Genomic DNA, 17,812 nt, shown 5'->3' on the forward strand with positions numbered 1-17,812 from the left:
TGTAGCTACACCTGTGGATACACCTGTGGATACACCTGTAGCTACACCTGTGGGGCACCTGTAGCTACACCTGTGGGGCACCTGTGGATACACCTGTAGCTACACCTGTGGATACACCTGTAGCTACACCTGTGGGGCACCTGTAGCTACACCTGTAGCTACACCTGTGGGGCACCTGTAGCTACACCTGTAGCTACACCTGTGGGGCACCTCCAGCGACTTTTGCTTCAACCTCATCTGGGATTTTACCGACTGTCCCAGCGGTTCTTTAGTGTCTCCTTTAGAACCCAGATCACAACGTGACTCGTGTGATGGTGCAGATGTTGCATTTCCTGTTGTGGGACGTCTGTGTCCTGATCGTCTGGACGTCTGTGTCCTGATCCTCTGGACGTCTGTGTCCTGATCCTCTGGACGTCTGTGTCCTGACCCTCTGGACGTCTGTGTCCTGATCGTCTGGACGTCTGTGTCCTGATCCTCTGGACGTCTGTGTCCTGACCCTCTGGACGTCTGTGTCCTGATCGTCTGGACGTCTGTGTCCTGACCCTCTGGACGTCTGTGTCCTGATCCTCTGGACATCTGTGTCCTGACCCTCTGGACGTCTGTGTCCTGATCGTCTGGACGTCTGTGTCCTGACCCTCTGGACGTCTGTGTCCTGATCGTCTGGACGTCTGTGTCCTGACCGTCTGGACGTCTGTGTCCTGACCCTCTGGACATCTGTGTCCTGACCCTCTGGACGTCTGTGTCCTGACCCTCTGGACGTCTGTGTCCTGATCGTCTGGACGTCTGTGTCCTGACCCTCTGGACGTCTGTGTCCTGATCGTCTGGACGTCTGTGTCCTGATCGTCTGGACGTCTGTGTCCTGATCCTCTGGACGTCTGTGTCCTGATCGTCTGTCTCTTTCCAGCTGTGTTACCTCCACGCTGACCTGTTCAGGAATCTCAATCCCAAAGAGACCAAGAAGCATTTTGTGGAGTTCTGCAACACTTTCCTGGACAAGGGAGCAGTAAGTAGCTCGGCACATTTCTAGTCCCCTGTCCTCTGCGTGCCTGTCCTCTGCGTGCCTGTCCTCTGCACGCCTGTCCTCTGCACGCCTGTCCTCTGCACGCCTGTCCTCTGCACACCTGTCCTCTGCACACCTGTCCTCTGCACGCCTGTCCTCTGCACGCCTGTCCTCTGCACGCCTGTCCTCTGCGTACCTGTCCTCTGCACGCCTGTCCTCTGCACGCCTGTCCTCTGCACGCCTGTCCTCTGCACGCCTGTCCTCTGCGTACCTGTCCTCTGCGTACCTGTCCTCTGCACGCCTGTCCTCTGCACGCCTGTCCTCTGCACGCCTGTCCTCTGCACACCTGTCCTCTGCGTACCTGTCCTCTGCATACCTGTCCTCTGCATACCTGTCCTCTGCGTACCTGTCCTCTGCGTACCTGTCCTCTGCTGTATTTCCTCCACAGAATTCCTTCACTGCTTTGTCTTTCTGTCTTTCCGTTTGACCGCTGCTTCCTGTCTGGACCCTGGGAACGTGCTGCAGGGGGGATCCTCCTCCCCCCATTTTTTAATGTGGTTATTTCACTGCTCATCTTTTGGGCTGCACCCCCCCCCCGCCCCCCTGGGACTTCTCATATTGTTGTTTGTAATGCTGTACTGACCCCTTGTGGCCAAGTCTCGCCACTGCGCATCTTTAAATCCCTAAAGGAATTAACTAATGGAAGTTAGCGACATTAGAGAGATTACTCATGTGACCCATCTGCTCCTCATAACAGGTTCTCAGAGTTACGGCACCGTCTTCCGTCACCTATGAACTGGGTAAGATACTTTTATGTCATGTATTTATGCAAAGTGCCAACACAGTTGATTTGATGAGCTGAGCAAACCTTGTGTATGCTCGTCCTCTCTTGGCGCCCCTCACCAGACCGAACCCGCCCCGATCAGCTCTCTGATGAGACGCAGCGGCGCTACGCTGAGGAGGTTCAGGCCTTGCAGACTGTAGAGGTGGCCAAACAGCTGGAGGATTTCCGGTGAGAACGCTTCATTCGGAACGTTGAATTTTGACAGAAATCTTTATCAAAAATATAGGAGAGGTGTTTGGAGTGGGACTTCCCTGGAGTCTGTCATTTAATTGCTCTTATTGAATTTTCTCCAGTAATTCCTTCTGCTTATGTAGATGCGTTATCTCTTGTAAGTCACCTGATCTGAAGAGTCAGGCCAGGTTTTGCATGACCGTATGTTTAAACATCAGACAGAAGTCAGAGGTGTTGTGTTCATTTCATGCACAACATTTGTGCATCCGTGATAGTTTTTAACGCTCGGCTCACAAAAGTCTGGCTGCTTTGTGGTGCGCAGGCAGAAGAGGATGATGGGAATGACCCCCAACGAGGCTGAGCTCGTCGACGTGGAGAACCACTATCCCACTGACCGCGTCCCAATGGAGATGAAGGAGAAGTCTGTGGCTGAGAACCTGCTGGACAAGATGTCTGAGACACAGTCAGTCTTCTGTCTTCCACTGTTTCTCGGAACCGAATCATTTGGGTTTGTTAGAGAGGCCCATAGCTGATATGTGGTAGTGATGAATGTGTGGCCAGTGAGGAGAAAGTTGCTGCTTTAATCCTGAGCTGCTCACTCCCCACGGTGATGGGTGCTGCGAGCTCCACTGGGCGACTTGTGTAAAGAGGCAGCGAGTCTGTGCACGAGTGCCTGATGTCCCCGTAGTTTCTGTCCTGGACATTGTTAAAGAAAGGAATCAGAGGCTCATCTGTTCTTGACCCCGTGGCTATCCTCGGCGTTCTCCTCATCCAGAGATGAGTTGGTCCGAGAGACGTGTTCTTCATGGAGTCTTCATCATAACAGAAGGGAGCAGAGCAGCACTCGGAGGTTTGGGCTTATCTGCCCCCACAGAAGGGGCACGAGCGCTCCCCTCCACCCCCCAGGACAGCGGGACCGAGCTCTCCCATTATTGGTCAGGCTAAGGAGGACGTTGAGGCTGAAGCACTGATTGTTTGTTGAGGGAAGCCCCAGAGGAACTTCTCCCACTCTTGTGTCTGCCAGGAACACCAGAGCTCGGTTCCTAAAGTCTCGCCTGCCGGTTGCATCAGACCGAACACGTTTAAATAGACGTTTCTGCTTTGCAGGAGCATTTTTGGACATTCACCGCCGAGCAGAGCAGCCCAGATAAACCTCTGCTTGTTTTCAACGTTGACTTCTAAATAGTGTGGAGAACTTTAGCTTTCAATGACCCTTTTGGTTTTTAACCAAACCCAAACCCAAACCCCAAACCCCAAACCCTAACCCTAACCCAAACCCAAACCCAAACCCAAACCCAAACCCTAACCCTAACCCTAACCCAAACCCAAACCCAAACCCAAACCCTAACCCCCCCCCCCCCCCCCCCCCAATCTTCCGATGTTCCATCGCCTCTGCTGTGAGCCCGATATCACAGGGATCAGCAACCAGTCGTAACATATTTGAATATCAGTAGAACCAGAGAAGCTAAAAATGCTACTTAAACAGAAGACGTAAGTTAGCCGATGCTGCCGGGGAGGGATCTTGCTCGTCTCCTCGTAAGGACACTTGTCTCCTCTTTTTCAGACCCACAATCGTCTCGGATGAGGAAAAATGGTGAGTGTTCTTCCAGCCGTGTCTTCATGTGTGTTCTCATGCAGATGCAGCTGAGCGTCCTTCGACATGCTTTTAAATGCTTTGGCTTTTTTAAAATCTCTATTTTCATCTACTGAAGATTGTCCACTCTTGTTCCCACGTTTTACACGTTAAAGCGCAGGAATGTCCTGTCGTGCTTCCTTATATATATTATATTTTTTTTATCTCGTGCAAAACTGTGATCTGAGAAATTTGCTCTTCCTTCCCCGTTTCTGCCTTAGCTTCTCCATTTCTTTGGTTTCTCTCTTGCTTCTGGAGCTTCTCCTTTCCTTCTGAAGATGTTAACTTCTCTTGTAGCCAGTCCATCTTCTCAGCTGTGGCCTTCTACATGAAGCATCTGGGGGTAAAGACCAGGGCAGTCGACAGTAAGAAGTCCAGAGGGGGTTTCTTCAGGAGACAACTGGTGAAGGTACGACAGGTGCTTCAGGAGAAGATGCCTTCCATTTCTGCTTGGCCACAGTATTTCTACAGTTGAGCTTAAACTAAAGCATAAAATATAATGAAGCGCATTATAAATGCAATATGTTCAACAAAATTTGCTTTCAGTTTGTTTGGATGATGAAAAGTTTAATCTCGCTCCAAACACTCACGTCTTGGAGCGTTTTGCTAACGTTGTTCTTACCGGCTGCTCGCTTGGACTTTTCAGAACAAGAAAGAAGAATCAAGCAAAGCCAAGCCCAGAGGAGTGTTTCCAGGCATCCCCAGCTGGATAGCAGGCAGCAGTAGGTCCCCGTTAATGTCTATTTTTATCTGGATTTCCATTCTATCTGCTAAAAACCCCTGGGCCCGTATTCAGAGATTCTCAGAGCTCCAATCTTAGCCTGAAAGTCACGAGAAGGAATTCTAGCTTTAGACGGGTCCTGATGCTCGCGCTGGCGCCGTCTTGGAGAAGCTGCGAATGGCCATGAAAGGACAGAGAAATGACCCATTTATAGACCTTAGACTATTAAAATGGGTCTTCAGTCAAAGAATTTCATGTCATGATGATGAAACTCTGCAGAATTAGAATGTTACACGGCTTCAAAACGTTCCTCCTGCATCAGATCAGAGTTGCTTCACACTTCAGATGGTAGGTTTAGTTGGTAATCTGTGACGTTAACGGTGGACGCAGCTAAAAACCTGCTGGGCAACTTGTGAAAAACACTTTAGCAGAATGACCAAAAAACATCAAAATGGAGGGAAAAAGGAAGGAGAAAGCCGGAGTGGGAACCTCGGGAGCCTTTTAACCAGGAAATCAGTGCGATGAGTGCGAAAAGCTGCAGTGCAGCGCGATATCGTGGAGTTTATTGGATTAGCTGGGACGCTTCCTCCCTGCTTTGTCAATAACTTTAATCTTAACAAGGTAAACGTCTAAGAAAAAGCTTCCCACTCAAGGAATCTGGAATGACACCTGGAGCGAACTAGGCTCAGGCTTAGGAGTGGTGTATACGGGCCCTGAAGTTTCTGAATGCAACATGAAATCCTGATTTGTTTTGCTTACGTTAGAAAGACACACGTGCATTTTTACCAAGAGAAAGTTGCCTGTCTGTGACATGAGAACATTGTCCTGCCCTTCTCTCCTGTTGCAGCTGAGGTCAAACCCAAATCGGAGGCTGAAGGTAGTGATTCAGTTCCCACCTCACCCTTCTTGTATCTGTAGGCTGGTCACATTCCTACTAATCACCCCAAAAGCATGTCTGCATGTCCCAAATCAAACTATTTGTTGGTTGATTTTTCTTTCCTCCAGTGTGGTTTGAGAACTAGGCAATGAAATGAAACGAAGCGCCAGAACGTGCGCGGTAGTCGGTGTAGTGCTACACCCAACTAACCCTCCTCTCTCTGCAGAGCTCCCCAGCGTTCCTACTCATCCTGTCCCTCTCCCACAGTCCCACTCTCTCTTTTGTCACTGGCTTTTTGAGCTTGTGTTTTTCTTTCTGCACCTTCTGTGTCGGCCGTTCAGTCTCCGTACATCTTCTGACCCCTGATTCAGCTGACAAAGAAAAAGCCAACGTGGATCGGAAGGGTCCAGCCCCGGGCAGAAGCTCCCTGAGTGAACCTGCCGCCTCTTCCGTCCCAAGGAAGTCCGCTGGTAGCGCCGCTCCCGCCTCGCTGCCGGTGCTGGAGGTCGGCGAGGGCTCGGCCAGTACCGTCGGTGCCCCCACCAGCCCAGAGGCTGCACACCCTGATGGTGAGCTTCGTCATCGCTCCGGGTTTTAATGTTGTCCTCACAATACGCATAAAGATGCTGCATTTTTGGGGCGGTTTTTGTTATTACTGGAGTTTTTATCACATTTGTGTCCTCAGCATGACGTGTTTTTGTCTTTATGGGGTCTCTCCGTCCTGATGTTTGATATGTTTTATTATTTACCATATTTCCTGAAACCATCTCTTTTAGGCCTCCCAACCAACCGCTTGGAGCCTCCGAGCGTGTCAGATGGGGGGGACGTGTCCCCCGTTGGTCTCGGGGCAGGGCTGACCATTGGGGAGCCCGTTTCCCCCAGCAATACACCCACAGAGGAGAATCTGGAGCGGGACAGGTGAGAAAGAGGCTCAAGAGGCCCGCTTAGATTGACGGGAACATTTCTAAAGACGTCGTTGGGCTCCGCTGTGTGAGAGTCGTTCACTTTCAAGATCGTTAGGAAAAGAGTCAGGAAAGTGTGTGAACTCGCCCAGCTAAGGGAGCGTGGTAAAACTCCCCGGCAGTCCGTCCCTGCTGTGTGCAAGCTTTTGTCGTGCTGCCTGTTGCTCGCTATCTAACCGAGGCTGCGGTTGTCCGACAGCCCTCAGCAGGCAAACGCAGCCGTCCTGCCCCAGCGAGGACTCTGCCTCCCCTCTCCTTCTACCTGTCCTCTTTTCCCCATTCATGTGCTGTCCACCTGTCTTCTTCTCTTCCTATTTGTGTTTCGTCACATGTGTCCTGTTGTGCACTACAGTTACACTTATTTAATCTAGGGACACTAGAGTTATTGTATTCAGAGACACGAGTTGTTGCAAATGGGCGCTGTTGCACACTTTCAGACACGTTTTTTTACATTCCTCTAGACTATCTTAGGCTGTTAGAGAGTTCCATTTGACGGCTATTTAAAGATTCACAAGTTTTGGTTAACGTAGAACTGGGCCCGTGTTGTCTGAGGTTTGGAAAAAATACAGAAAATGAGATGAACGACCTCACGGGTCGTTAGTAGCTCAGCCTGTAGGGGACTGGGCTGAGGACCCTCCCCGCGACCCCCGAACGGGATCTAGTGGTCGAGAAAAACTAGCCAAAACTGAGTAGCCCAACGCTTTTGTGCTGGTGTTTCATGCCGTCCACAGCAGTTTTTGTTGCTCGTTGTGTGTGCTTCTGTGTGTGTCATGACCATTTGGGCTCATTGTGTCCTGCTTGTCTCGACAGCGTGCAGCACCTTGTTGTGCCAGAGGCTTTGGCATCATATTTGGCATGCTTAAGCAGTGGTCAAACCTGTTTGGTCTGTCATGTCGGGGTTTGGATTAACACTTTATGGTTGTTACTTTGGCTTAGAGCAGTCGGAACGTAGGCGGACATGTTAACATTGTGGTGTCCCGTGTTTTTGCAGACGGAAGACAAGGTGGGTGGCAGCGCCTTGACTGAGTCATGGACTTGCTTCAGGCCTCATACCATTCATTCAACACACACCCACCCACACACACACACACACACACCCTTTCAGCCACGCATGCAGACAGAACACTGACACGTACCCACGTCATGGCTAAGTATCCTGTATTTGCTTGTGAAGGATTTCCCTTGACTGTTGAATTCTGTTGGCTTGTTGTCCGTGGATGTGAATGCACGTTCAGTCAATTTGTTGTCAAAAATGATTTTAAAGTTGCATAAAACTCATGGTTCATAATGTAGATGCCATGCATGGTTCAGTAACCACTAGGAAAGGCGTGTGTATTTGGTTGTCACCTACTGTATGCATGGAATTGCTCATGCATATGTGAGACTCCCTGTTAATTTTCTTTATCTTTTTAAAACTCATTTCCTGGATGCTGCTCTTTATCCTCTCCCTTTCTTACTCAACACTCATCATGTTCTTTCTTATCTATGTTTTACTCACTTCTTTCCCTCCTCTTATGCCCGTTCCATCCTTTCGTGTCTCTCACCCTGATTCCCACCTTCCCTCCCTGCAGTAGGAAAGTGACACGTAGTGAGAGTGCCCGTGTGGACCGGCACTCGTCTCGCCGCCATGGCTCTTCCAGGGCCAAACAGTCGCGCTCCCGTAGTGACGTGGACCTCCAGCCCCCGGCTCCAACATCAACACCTGCCCTGTTTCACCCCCAGCTCCTCCATCCGTAAGATGGATAAACCCACTTGTGATGCCTCTCTGACAGCTGCACAGCAGGGACCGGCTGTCTAATGTCGGCGGTTAAAATAGAATATAGAATTATTTAGCTATCGTAAATTTAGAGGAAGTAACTGTCCATAAATGCTGGCAGTGATCTTTAAGTTATCGGTCAAAGCATCGCTGCTGTGTCTCCTGTGGACACACTTACCTCATCAGCTTCATTAAATAGTCACTTATTCCTTTTTTCTTGGATTTTTTGTAACAGTAATTGTCAGTCTCCTTTTTTAATAAAAGGATTGACATTCAGTTCTTTGGTAAGTGAACATTAACAATCATTTGTTGCCATTTCGTTAGGAGCGGTTAGTTTGGGGGGGTTGCTGCTAGTATCCTGGAATTCAATACGACCGCACCTTTCTTCAGAATTACCGAAAACATCAAGTGTCTCATTTGAATTGAATTCATTTTGTCAGATAGAACCAGTCTGAAAGATTCTCTCCCTTCGTAAACTCTCCAGTTTCGAGGGGCCAGTTTTAGATCCCGAAGGCCCGAGTCATTCCCCGACCAGTCCGTCTCCACAGCTGGAGGAGATGGAGCCACGCTTCCTGGAGTTTGAGCAGGACCCTCCCAACTGGAGAGATCTGGCCTGCCCTGAAGCCCTGACTAGTCTCAGCAAGAAGGAGAGAAAGAGGCAGGAAGTCATCAATGGTACGGAAGACGCTTTGGCCCAGCACGCCGTTAGACGGCGGCGCTGAGAGCTGTGCTTTAAAGCCAGTCCTGTTCTTTGTCCCCTCCCAGAGCTGTTCGCCACCGAGCACGCTCACGTGCGCATGCTGAGTGTCCTCCAGGGGATCTTCTCCAAGCCTCTGGAGAGAGAAGAGCTCCTGACCACCATCGAGCTGTCCACCATCTTCCCCAGCCTGGACGAGATCATTGAAATGCACTGTCAGTGTCGGGGGTAGAATCACTTTAACTTCAGCGGCTGGTTCAGCCATGTTGTGTTGCATTTACGGGCGGTTTTGGGTGTGCACGTGTGTGTGTGTGTGTGCGCGTGTGTGTGTGAGTACAGACACAGTGTCCCCGAAGCTTCTCTGCCTCGCTGAGGTAAATTTGTCCTGTTTGTGAATTCAGATAACTTTTACGAAAACCTGAAGAAATTGCGCCTGGAAGACAACTTCATTGTCAAATTCATCAGCACGACGCTGCTGAGCAGAGTGAGTCTGGTTCTGCAGCCGTTTCCCCTCACAGCTTTAACGGAGGCGGCAGTAAATCAGTCCTGCTGCAAACGTCCTGCTGAATGACAACTGTGGATATGTGTTCAAGTTCGGGGGCACAGAGGGCGAGTGGTTCCAGAAGCTGACCGCCAGGTTCTGCAGTCACCAGTCGTGGGCTTTGGACCAGATTAAAAACAGGCAGAAAAAAGAGCCCCGCTTCAACTCCTTCATACTGGTACCATAAAGACCTGCAGACTGAAGTGAAAACGGGGCGAGCAGGACAGTGAAGGCTCAACTGTTGCTGTGTGTTGCTCCAGGAGGCGGAGAGCAGGCCGCAGTGCCGCAGGCTGCAGCTCAAAGACATCATCCCCACAGAGATGCAGAGGCTGACCAAATACCCGCTGCTGCTGGAGAATATCGCCAAAAACACAGGTGTGGAAACCTGCAAAAATTGGTATTTAGAAGTGAAGGTCTTTGTTTTCTGTAACTACGAAGAAAATAGTTGCAGGTCTGATGAGTCTCGTTATGTGTAATGACTTGTATGACATCAGCTTGATTGAGTCGCTCCCCCAGGAGGAACTATGACACAAGCGGACACGAGTGCGAGGATTTCCGGTTTTGTTTGGTCTCGGCTGTAAAGGCCGATCCATTATTAGGATTTTAAATCTGCTACGGTCTTGTTCCACAGAGGACCCGGTGGAGAAGGACAGAATCCAGCAGAGTGCAGAATGCTGCAGGAAGATCCTCAACCATGTCAACGAAGAGGTCAAAGTGATGGAGAACCTGTTGGTAAGAGCCCAAGCGTCACAACCCTGACGGGTGTGCACGGTGTCTGACCACTGTGGCCTCCATCTGTCTTCAGACTCTGAAGGAATACCAGCGCAAACTGGATACATCGGGACTGAAGCCCAGTAACGACCTTTACACTGAATACAAGGTCGGGCTGCTACCAGGAGTTCTGCGTTCCAGATTCTTCACGCTGCCTGAAACTGAACTTTTTCTCTGAATTGTAGAACGTTGACCTGACGCAGAAGAAGATGCTTTATGAAGGTCCGGTGACCTGGAGAGTGACCAAGGAGAAGGCAATCGGTGCGTAGTCCAAATATCTGAATGACCCACATAGACGAAGCTCAGTCCAATGTTTGATGGATGGTTCTGATTTGACAGTATAAACAGGCAGGACACAAATATGCAGATGTCTTTAGAGATACCTTCATTCTGCTTTAAGTCTTCTTTATTGGAGCTGTTCTAAAAGTCGTGAGTTTACAATCGGTTGTGTTTTTACAATAGACAGAATAGGACGATCTTGTTAAGGTCCAGTTGATCCAATGACGGTTTTAACTCTGCGTTCATTCCGTCTCAGAGGTCCAGTGTGTTTTACTCGGAGACTTGCTGGTGCTTCTGCAGAAGCAGGATGACAAAATGGTGCTGAAGTGCCAGAGCAAGAGCACCATCGCCGTGCAGGAGGGCAAGCAGATGCTGAGCCCCATCATCAAGCTGGACTCGGTCTTCCTGCGTGAGGTGGCTACAGGTGAGACAGCTGGTTGCTTCCCTCGCCAGGGCGGTGTCTTGATGATCGCTGTTTTCTTCTTTCCTCCTGCTCCCGGCAGATCGAAAGGCCTTCTACGTGATCTTCACCTGGGACAGCGGCGCTCAGATCTACGAGCTGGTGGCTCAGTCTGTTGGAGAGAGGAAAATGTAGGTGTCGGGGCGGAATGTGCTGAGCGGGACAGGAAGCTGTAGGAAGGCTCACATGTGACGTGTGTGTGTGTGACGTGTGTGTGCATGTTTATAGCTGGACTGACGTGATCAAATCAGCAGTGGATGACCTGAAGAAAAGTGGATCACCCATGAAGCTGACACTGCCTCCTGGAGGTGGAGGAGCTCCCATCAGTCCTTCCACGTACGTGTGTGTGTGTGTGTGTGTGTGTGTGCGTGTGTGTGTTCCGCCCTGTTTCCACACCCCTCCTTTCTGCTCATCTTCCCTCCAGGATTATCGTTCCTTCAAGTCCCACTGAGAACGGCGGCATTTTGAAAGGCAACATTGGTGAGAATGCAGCTTCCTGATGTGCAGACTTCCTAAAATCTGTTGTCCTTTCCTCGAACCTCAGCGTCGGGCCGGACTAATGCCTGGTGTGTGGTTACAGATCGAGATAAGGACAGTTTAACGGATGACAAGTCTTCAGAGCTCCGGCACAGGCTGATTGATTTCCTGTCAGACAAAGGCTTTGACCTGATCGGACACTCCAACAGCCACCAGGAGATGGTGGCCAACATCGCTTTGGACGAAGGTGCCTCGTGTTTTCTATAGAACTGTCTTTCTGCCTTTTTGATTGGCCTTTTAATGAAACTTCCCATTCTCTCTCCCTGCTAGTCATGTCACTGAAGAGGCTGCTGGTCGGCAGCATCAGTCTGTCAGACGACTCCCAGCTTGATGAGGAAAATGGAGAGGACCAATCCGAGAGTACGAGTCAAGAAGTGGATCCCTCCGCGTGGACCGGTGAGCTTGTGAGCTTGTGGGTGTCTGTGTGCATGCGTGATTGAGAAGAAGGGGGTTACAACTGCCAATTTCTCAAATCTGAACGGGAGCGTTCCAAACAAGGTGCAGCTCATTGAACTCCTACTGTTAATAAAACGTTTTCTTCTGCAGAAGAAGAGCCGACTGCCTTCAGGGGAGGAGAGAAGGAAACTGATCATTCTGGTGACAAAGATGTGGAGGCTAAACAGGAGGAGGAGAGGAGCATCAGCGCACCCTTGGTGTTGTCTCAGGAGAAGCTGGAGAAGGTGTACAGGAAGCTCCAGAGTCTGCAGGAACAAGTGAAGAGACTACAGGTGAGCAGAGGGGGGAGACAAGAGGACCTCTGGGCCGCCATCAGGAGTTCAGTGGAGATGACTGAAGCAACCGTGGTGGCCAAATGGCACAAAGGGAGAAAAAAACATTTAATCGCTGCTCTTATCGCTAGTCTGAAAATTGCCTTGTGAAATAAGACTATTCTCAAAGTGTGTGTGTGTGTGTGTGTGTGTGTGTGTGTGTGTGTGTGTGTGTGTGTGTGTGTGTGTTTCAGACTGTAGAAGAGGAACACCACAAACTGCAGGAGGCCCTGTCCAAGTTCTCCCTGGAGAGGAACTTTCAGTAACACACCTGTACGCCCCCTGCTGGTCACATGGTGAGAACATACACACAATACCAACACACAATACCAGCACACCGTACATCCCAAAGCACGACGGGAACCAGGAACACTAGAGCAGAAAACTTTAGACCAGATTAAATTACATTTGAATACAAAATATTGCAAAACAGAGACCTTTATGAGAATTAATCTAACTAGATGAAACAAATGCAAGCTACAGGCTGATTCACTCTCTTCCTCTTTGCTCCTCCTGACATGGTCAATGTCCTATCGTGATGGAAGCTGAAGCCATGGATCTATTAATCATTCGTAAGATGAGATAATGAATGTTGATAATTAAGCTTCTAATTCCACAAAATTAACGTGCACTAATTTGGCTGTGCCACACATGAACGTGCAGACACGGAGGTCTCTCTCACTACGTTAGTCTATGGAAATCTAGAATCCTGTGGTTGGAAGCTAAAGTGAGCAACACAGATCTGTTGTCATGGCAGCAGCGCCCCCTGCTGGAGGAGCACCTCCCCATCATTTGTGCCTGATTCTGCTGCCACTCTGCTGCTCTCCTTCATCCCCTGTAGATATTCTGGTGCTGGTTTTCAACAGTTGCTTTCAGAAGCCTTCCTGGAAACTCCGCAAACCCTCATGCAAAGACTGCGGCGACCTTTGAAGGAGCAGTGCAGTCGTGCACTGACGGACGACGGGAGACGAGGCGTGTGCGTGTGACGTTCTGCATGGGTGCTCGGTAAACAGCTATGCAAGGGGGGGTGGGGGGGGGGGGGGGGGGGGCAGAAAGAAACAGTTGTGATTTTTGTTCAAACTTTCCCAAAAACATGAAATAGGATTTTTGCTGTGAGAGAGATGCTCCCTATCAAACATGTACTGATTGTGATCTGCTGTAACACACATACACACACCAGAGACGTGCACAGCAGGAAGTGATTTACAGCATTTCCAGTAGCAGCTGAACAAACCAGATATCCTGTATTTGCTTGAAAAGATAGTTCAACTCAGCTGGATCATTTGAGTGGCTAATGTAGCATTGACATGTATTAGAAACTACTGCTGAGATAAGCGCTATAGTGTCACTTCCTGTCCATACCAAAGTACCACGGAGATGCACTTTTTTCCTGATCTCACTGTTTTTGCAACGCCTGTTTATTCAGTGTTGTTTTTCAACGTTGGTCTTTGTGTCGGCAGCCCTCAGGATAAAGAAATGCATGCAGCAACGTGTGTGTATGTGTGTTACACCCTTTTTAATAATGGATGTGCTTGCTGGTTCTTACTGTTATTAGATCACGTAGAAACATTTATATATAGTGGCACTATAGGCAATAATGCTGTTTAAAATGGAGACTCTTTTATTTATTCCTCTATGTTCTGAGTTGCTTCACATGGCTGAAGCTGTTACAACACAGTAAAACACCCAGAAACAGACGTGTGAGCGAGAAAGGTGACCGAGTGGTGTGGGGGGGGCTGGAGGATGCAGGGCCATTTGAACTCACGAGATCATGCACACACACACGCACGCACACACACACACACACACACACACACACACACACACACACATTCCTGATGTACCTTCACCCAGACAGCAGTGTATCAGTGTATCACAGCAGATCTGACCACGGTTGTCACGTGTCATGCGTGACTGTGGCCGTGCACACGGGACCAAAGATGGAACCAAGCACCTTGTCATCCTCATTCAACCTGCGTCATTCCAGAGCAGAACACGTGTTCTGGTGTCCATCTCCACAACATCAGAGCTCAGGAGACATTGCTGATGGTTGCAGGTCTTTCCTGTGGATTCTCATGATGTCACGAAACCAAGAAATCCTGACAATGACGTTCTGTATATGATGGTTCCGTTGTTCAGCTGCCACCCCCCCCCCTCGTCTTCACGATCAAAGCTATATACGCTGTCACTGTAGGAGGAAACGTGTAAGAATCTATAAATAAACATCACCTGTGTTTGTATCGAGCTTATTGGTGAAACTCTTGTTACAGCACCACCACCTTTTTATCTGGCAGTTTCACCACGTGTATTTTAGCTACTTTTTGATGTGGGATGGAGGAGGACTCTGGGAACTCCTTCATCCTTTCCTTTCTGAAGTGCTCTTAGGTCAGAACTGTGGTGTTTAATGGGGAACTGTGGCTCTGAGACCACGATTCCACCACAGCAACAAGACTCCAGCTGTCGCCTCACAAGCTTCTGCCAGTTGATCAAGCTTTAAATGACAAGCATACAAGAACTATAAGGTGTATTTAGCTTTGGATTTTGATTGTATAAGAGGCTCTTTACAGATGTATACTTCAGGAACTTCTGTGGTACGTTTTTTATTTTTAATAAATTGGGGAAATAAAGTCTTGTTTTTGTCTTGAAGTTATGAGGGATTTCATGTGTTGTGCGTAACCTTCAGCTAACCTGCGTTAGGCAACAGCGTCGGCTAATCTCACACCTTGTCGAGAGAAGGCTGCAGTGTCGTCTCGTGGCAGATGGTGTCTCATGCAAATGAGGGACCATCCGAAGTCAGTGATGTATGAATCCTGTCTGGGGAAAACAAGAGTTGCTAGCGGTGCACTGACACCCAACAGTGACATCCTGCGTCCTATAAAGAAGGGTTGTGAGCAGACAGCATGTGGACACTGACCAATGTTTTCTTCTGCTCGTTGGCTGGTGAGTTGGATCAGACGCGGGTTCAAACCTCTAATCATTCTCTACCTTTACACGTGCTGTGTGTTGTGATCCGTGTGTTGTGATGAGGGCCACAACGGCTCTAATAAGAAAGAGAAAAAGGGAATATAGGTTTTTCCATACGCTCTATAGAATGCATGTATGTGGCGGCGCCTCGCTGAATAAACCGTAACTTTGCCGGAGTAAGAAGGTTATATATGATGATGCAATAGCTGACAACATTTGAGTTCATCGTATGCACGACTGAAATTTAAGATGCTCACAAAAATGGCTTCCTCGTGTGTCATCGTGGGCGAAGTCTGATGTCAGCTAGATACACCAAGACCTCCAAGTCGGGTTCGGCTGTGATCACACCGTCCAGACGCCCGCGGGTCCCGTGTTCATGTGTTGAAAGAACTCTTAGAGGACACTGGGAATGTCCAGCTGTAGTGAGGCTTCTGTGTCCCAGAGATGAATGTGCACGTCAACAGCGGCTCAAAAGCAGAAGTCCTGGCAGATGCTGGCTGAAGGTGCTGAGAGCGTCATTATCTGTGAACCCAGGCCGGTGCTGGTGGTGGGGGAAAGGTCAGTGCTCCAAAAGCAACAGAAAAAAGCCAAATTAAGCTTAGAACACGTGCAAATTTAATGAGATTACATTTGAACTGCTTGAAAAAGGGGGAATCTTGCAAGCCTGAGCACACGGCGTTGACGGGGGGGGTCTGTCCCATTGATGAATAACGTTACGTGAAAGTAGTGAAGGAACCTCTCAAGGCATCAGCCAGGACATTTGGGGCAGAATGGGCTTCCACTGCCTTTAGCGTGCAGGTTGTGACGGCAGGTGAGCAGCAGTGTGTGTACTTCTGGTTTCAGCTGTTTTTAGCTGCTTCAGTGATCCACATCTCCACTTCATGTTATCATACTTTTGTTAACTTATCTGCCCATAAGTAGCAAATGTAAATGCTTGTAACAGTGTGTTTTCCTGTGTAGTGGTTGTGGCTCAGGAGGAGGTGACGTTGGAGGCGGATAAGCCGTATCTGAGGGTGCGACTCCATGGTGTAGCTGAAGTGGAGTGCTGCTACACCTCTGCGGAACCACTGACGGCAACCTGGGTTCGAAGAAATGGAACCAGGGGCAACAAATTTCTGAATCCTTCAGACCATGTGACTAAGGGATCAAAAAACATGGGTACAACCAAGTGTAGCATGTTGGTGCTGAAGTCAGTTGAGCTGAGTGATGCTGGTCTGTATCAGTGTTTGCTGAACAACAGCAACACCGAGCAACTCTCCTACGGCACCTACCTGCACGTCTACAGTAAGTGTTCCTCATACTGGCCCGCCTGGGTTCGCCACAGTGTGTGCAACTGGGAGAGATGGAGACACCTTAGCGCTAAGCACTGCTAACACCTTATAAGCCATAAATCCCAGTGAGCTCAGTCTTCCCAGCAGCTGAGTGTTGCAGCATTTTTGCATGTTTCAGCTGAATTTATCTTGGTTCATAAATAGCGAGCAAGATTAAATCAAGTCTCAAGTGAATGAATGTGTGGAGGCTTTTGTCCTCTGTGCATCATAAACTGTGGGGATTATGTGTACAATAGCCTGATTCAGTTTACAGTCCCACCGTTCCCTATGCTAATTATACTATGAATTGTTTATTCAGGTATTTTGCTAAGTTAGCGTGTGTTCTTAAGCTAAATAAACTTATGAAATGGTAATCTTAGAATGAATCTCGAGCTGTTCAGAGGCTAATTATTGAGGGATCCGGTGGGCCGCTACTTAGAGTTACACATGGGTTAAACTATAAGTACTTGTAGGCCTATTTAAAAAGCACAATTACATCATCATCACCAATCTTTTTATGTTTAGTACCAATACACAAGATGCTGACCATTTCTGAGAGGACCAAAAACAACATCTTGACAGCTGAGGGAATCTTACTCCTGCTGTTCGTGCTTCTGCCTGCGACCACCATTCTGTTCAAGGTCAATCTGCCAAACACTCCTCATTATTCACACATGATGTCATAGCTTTCTCTAACATTTCTCAATTGACTGTAATTTGGCTGCAACGTTAAGCAACGTCTGTGTTTCTCTCCGTCAGAACAAGAGACAATATGAACTGGAGAAGAAGAAAGTGACCAGAGAATCGGAAAACATTTATCAGGTTACATAAATGAGCTTCTATACAACATCCATGAATATCTTGCACCTCTGTTATGATTCTCAATGTATTTTTCATATCTCACACACACCAGGGGCTGAATCTGGATGAGTGTTGTCCAAAGTATGATCAGATCGAACGTTCCCATGACCACGGCCCATACCAGGACGTGTGCAACGCTTCAGATGAGGAGGAGTTTCATCTTGAGAAACCCTGAGGAAAATGCGTGTGTGTGTGTGCGTGTGTGTGTGTGTTATGGTATGTATGGTACTCACAACTCCAAAGGCCTGTTTGAGGATTCAGACACGGTTTTAATTTTAAGGACAGAATTGGGTTGGTAAGGGTTGAGGTAGAGAGATGACTAATGATTATGTCAGTGAAAAGACAGAAGTACCAAGACATACAAGAATGCGCGTGCGTGTCTGTAGACGCGCGCTCGGGATCCCTCCCTTTAAGTTCCAACAATCGCTTTACACCCAAGTTCAACGGCATTTTCTCAGGCCTGATGTAAAGAGAGCAGAATACGTCAAATACCTATCGTAAATCAATGTAATTGGACGCGATTATAACATTCCACTTCCTTTTTACTGGTCATGTCAACTAATAAAGTTGTTCCTAAAATATCTCAGATTCCGGTTAACGTTGTCTACAGAGTACTTCACTATTTTAACAAAGGGGCGGCACCTTAGAAGCAGGGAGCGCC

At 48.6% G+C, this 17,812-nt stretch overlaps 2 protein-coding genes across 8 annotated transcripts in view; both read left to right on the forward strand.

Moving 5' to 3' along the window:
- arhgef1 (Rho guanine nucleotide exchange factor (GEF) 1) overlaps window positions 1-14,643 on the forward strand; it is a 27,637-nt gene extending 12,994 nt beyond the window's left edge. For 3 of the 7 annotated variants that reach the window (XM_029839318.1, XM_029839317.1, XM_029839319.1), the window contains exons 4-32: window positions 905-1,003; window positions 1,758-1,800; window positions 1,907-2,012; window positions 2,338-2,478; window positions 3,580-3,609; window positions 3,946-4,057; window positions 4,295-4,370; window positions 5,217-5,246; window positions 5,618-5,815; window positions 6,023-6,164; window positions 7,200-7,211; window positions 7,780-7,941; window positions 8,449-8,639; window positions 8,730-8,876; window positions 9,063-9,145; window positions 9,255-9,380; window positions 9,463-9,577; window positions 9,834-9,934; window positions 10,008-10,082; window positions 10,159-10,234; window positions 10,509-10,676; window positions 10,756-10,843; window positions 10,941-11,048; window positions 11,137-11,192; window positions 11,293-11,436; window positions 11,520-11,645; window positions 11,796-11,977; window positions 12,211-12,312; window positions 12,858-14,643. In XM_029839318.1, coding sequence (XP_029695178.1) covers window positions 905-1,003; window positions 1,758-1,800; window positions 1,907-2,012; window positions 2,338-2,478; window positions 3,580-3,609; window positions 3,946-4,057; window positions 4,295-4,370; window positions 5,217-5,246; window positions 5,618-5,815; window positions 6,023-6,164; window positions 7,200-7,211; window positions 7,780-7,941; window positions 8,449-8,639; window positions 8,730-8,876; window positions 9,063-9,145; window positions 9,255-9,380; window positions 9,463-9,577; window positions 9,834-9,934; window positions 10,008-10,082; window positions 10,159-10,234; window positions 10,509-10,676; window positions 10,756-10,843; window positions 10,941-11,048; window positions 11,137-11,192; window positions 11,293-11,436; window positions 11,520-11,645; window positions 11,796-11,977; window positions 12,211-12,282 — 3,009 coding nt within the window. In that variant the 3' untranslated portion in view covers window positions 12,283-12,312; window positions 12,858-14,643. The remainder of the gene's footprint in view (window positions 1-904; window positions 1,004-1,757; window positions 1,801-1,906; window positions 2,013-2,337; window positions 2,479-3,579; window positions 3,610-3,945; window positions 4,058-4,294; window positions 4,371-5,216; window positions 5,247-5,617; window positions 5,816-6,022; window positions 6,165-7,199; window positions 7,212-7,779; window positions 7,942-8,448; window positions 8,640-8,729; window positions 8,877-9,062; window positions 9,146-9,254; window positions 9,381-9,462; window positions 9,578-9,833; window positions 9,935-10,007; window positions 10,083-10,158; window positions 10,235-10,508; window positions 10,677-10,755; window positions 10,844-10,940; window positions 11,049-11,136; window positions 11,193-11,292; window positions 11,437-11,519; window positions 11,646-11,795; window positions 11,978-12,210; window positions 12,313-12,857) is intronic. The other 4 variants (XM_029839320.1, XM_029839321.1, XM_029839322.1 and 1 more) reach the window with 4 other exon arrangements.
- Window positions 14,644-14,802: 159 nt separating this feature from the next.
- cd79a (CD79a molecule, immunoglobulin-associated alpha) lies at window positions 14,803-17,732 on the forward strand. The gene is made up of 5 exons (XM_003976885.3): window positions 14,803-14,956; window positions 15,941-16,264; window positions 16,816-16,931; window positions 17,050-17,112; window positions 17,204-17,732. The coding sequence occupies exons 1-5, from the start codon at window positions 14,917-14,919 to the stop codon at window positions 17,324-17,326; spliced, it is 666 nt and encodes a 221-aa protein (XP_003976934.2). The 5' UTR covers window positions 14,803-14,916; the 3' UTR covers window positions 17,327-17,732.
- Window positions 17,733-17,812: the final 80 nt, after the last annotated feature.

This window comes from Takifugu rubripes, chromosome 7 (assembly GCF_901000725.2).
Source record: "Takifugu rubripes chromosome 7, fTakRub1.2, whole genome shotgun sequence".
Lineage (NCBI taxonomy): Eukaryota > Metazoa > Chordata > Actinopteri > Tetraodontiformes > Tetraodontidae > Takifugu > Takifugu rubripes.

Excerpts from the sequence above, each read along its gene's own strand:
- cd79a (XM_003976885.3), top strand. The coding sequence starts at position 14,917 with ATGTGGACACTGACCAATGTTTTCTTCTGCTCGTTGGCTG. Across the intron at positions 16,265-16,815 it reads CACCTACCTGCACGTCTACA|TACCAATACACAAGATGCTG; the intron begins GTAAGTGTTCCT and ends TTTTATGTTTAG. Across the intron at positions 17,113-17,203 it reads AATCGGAAAACATTTATCAG|GGGCTGAATCTGGATGAGTG; the intron begins GTTACATAAATG and ends CACACACACCAG.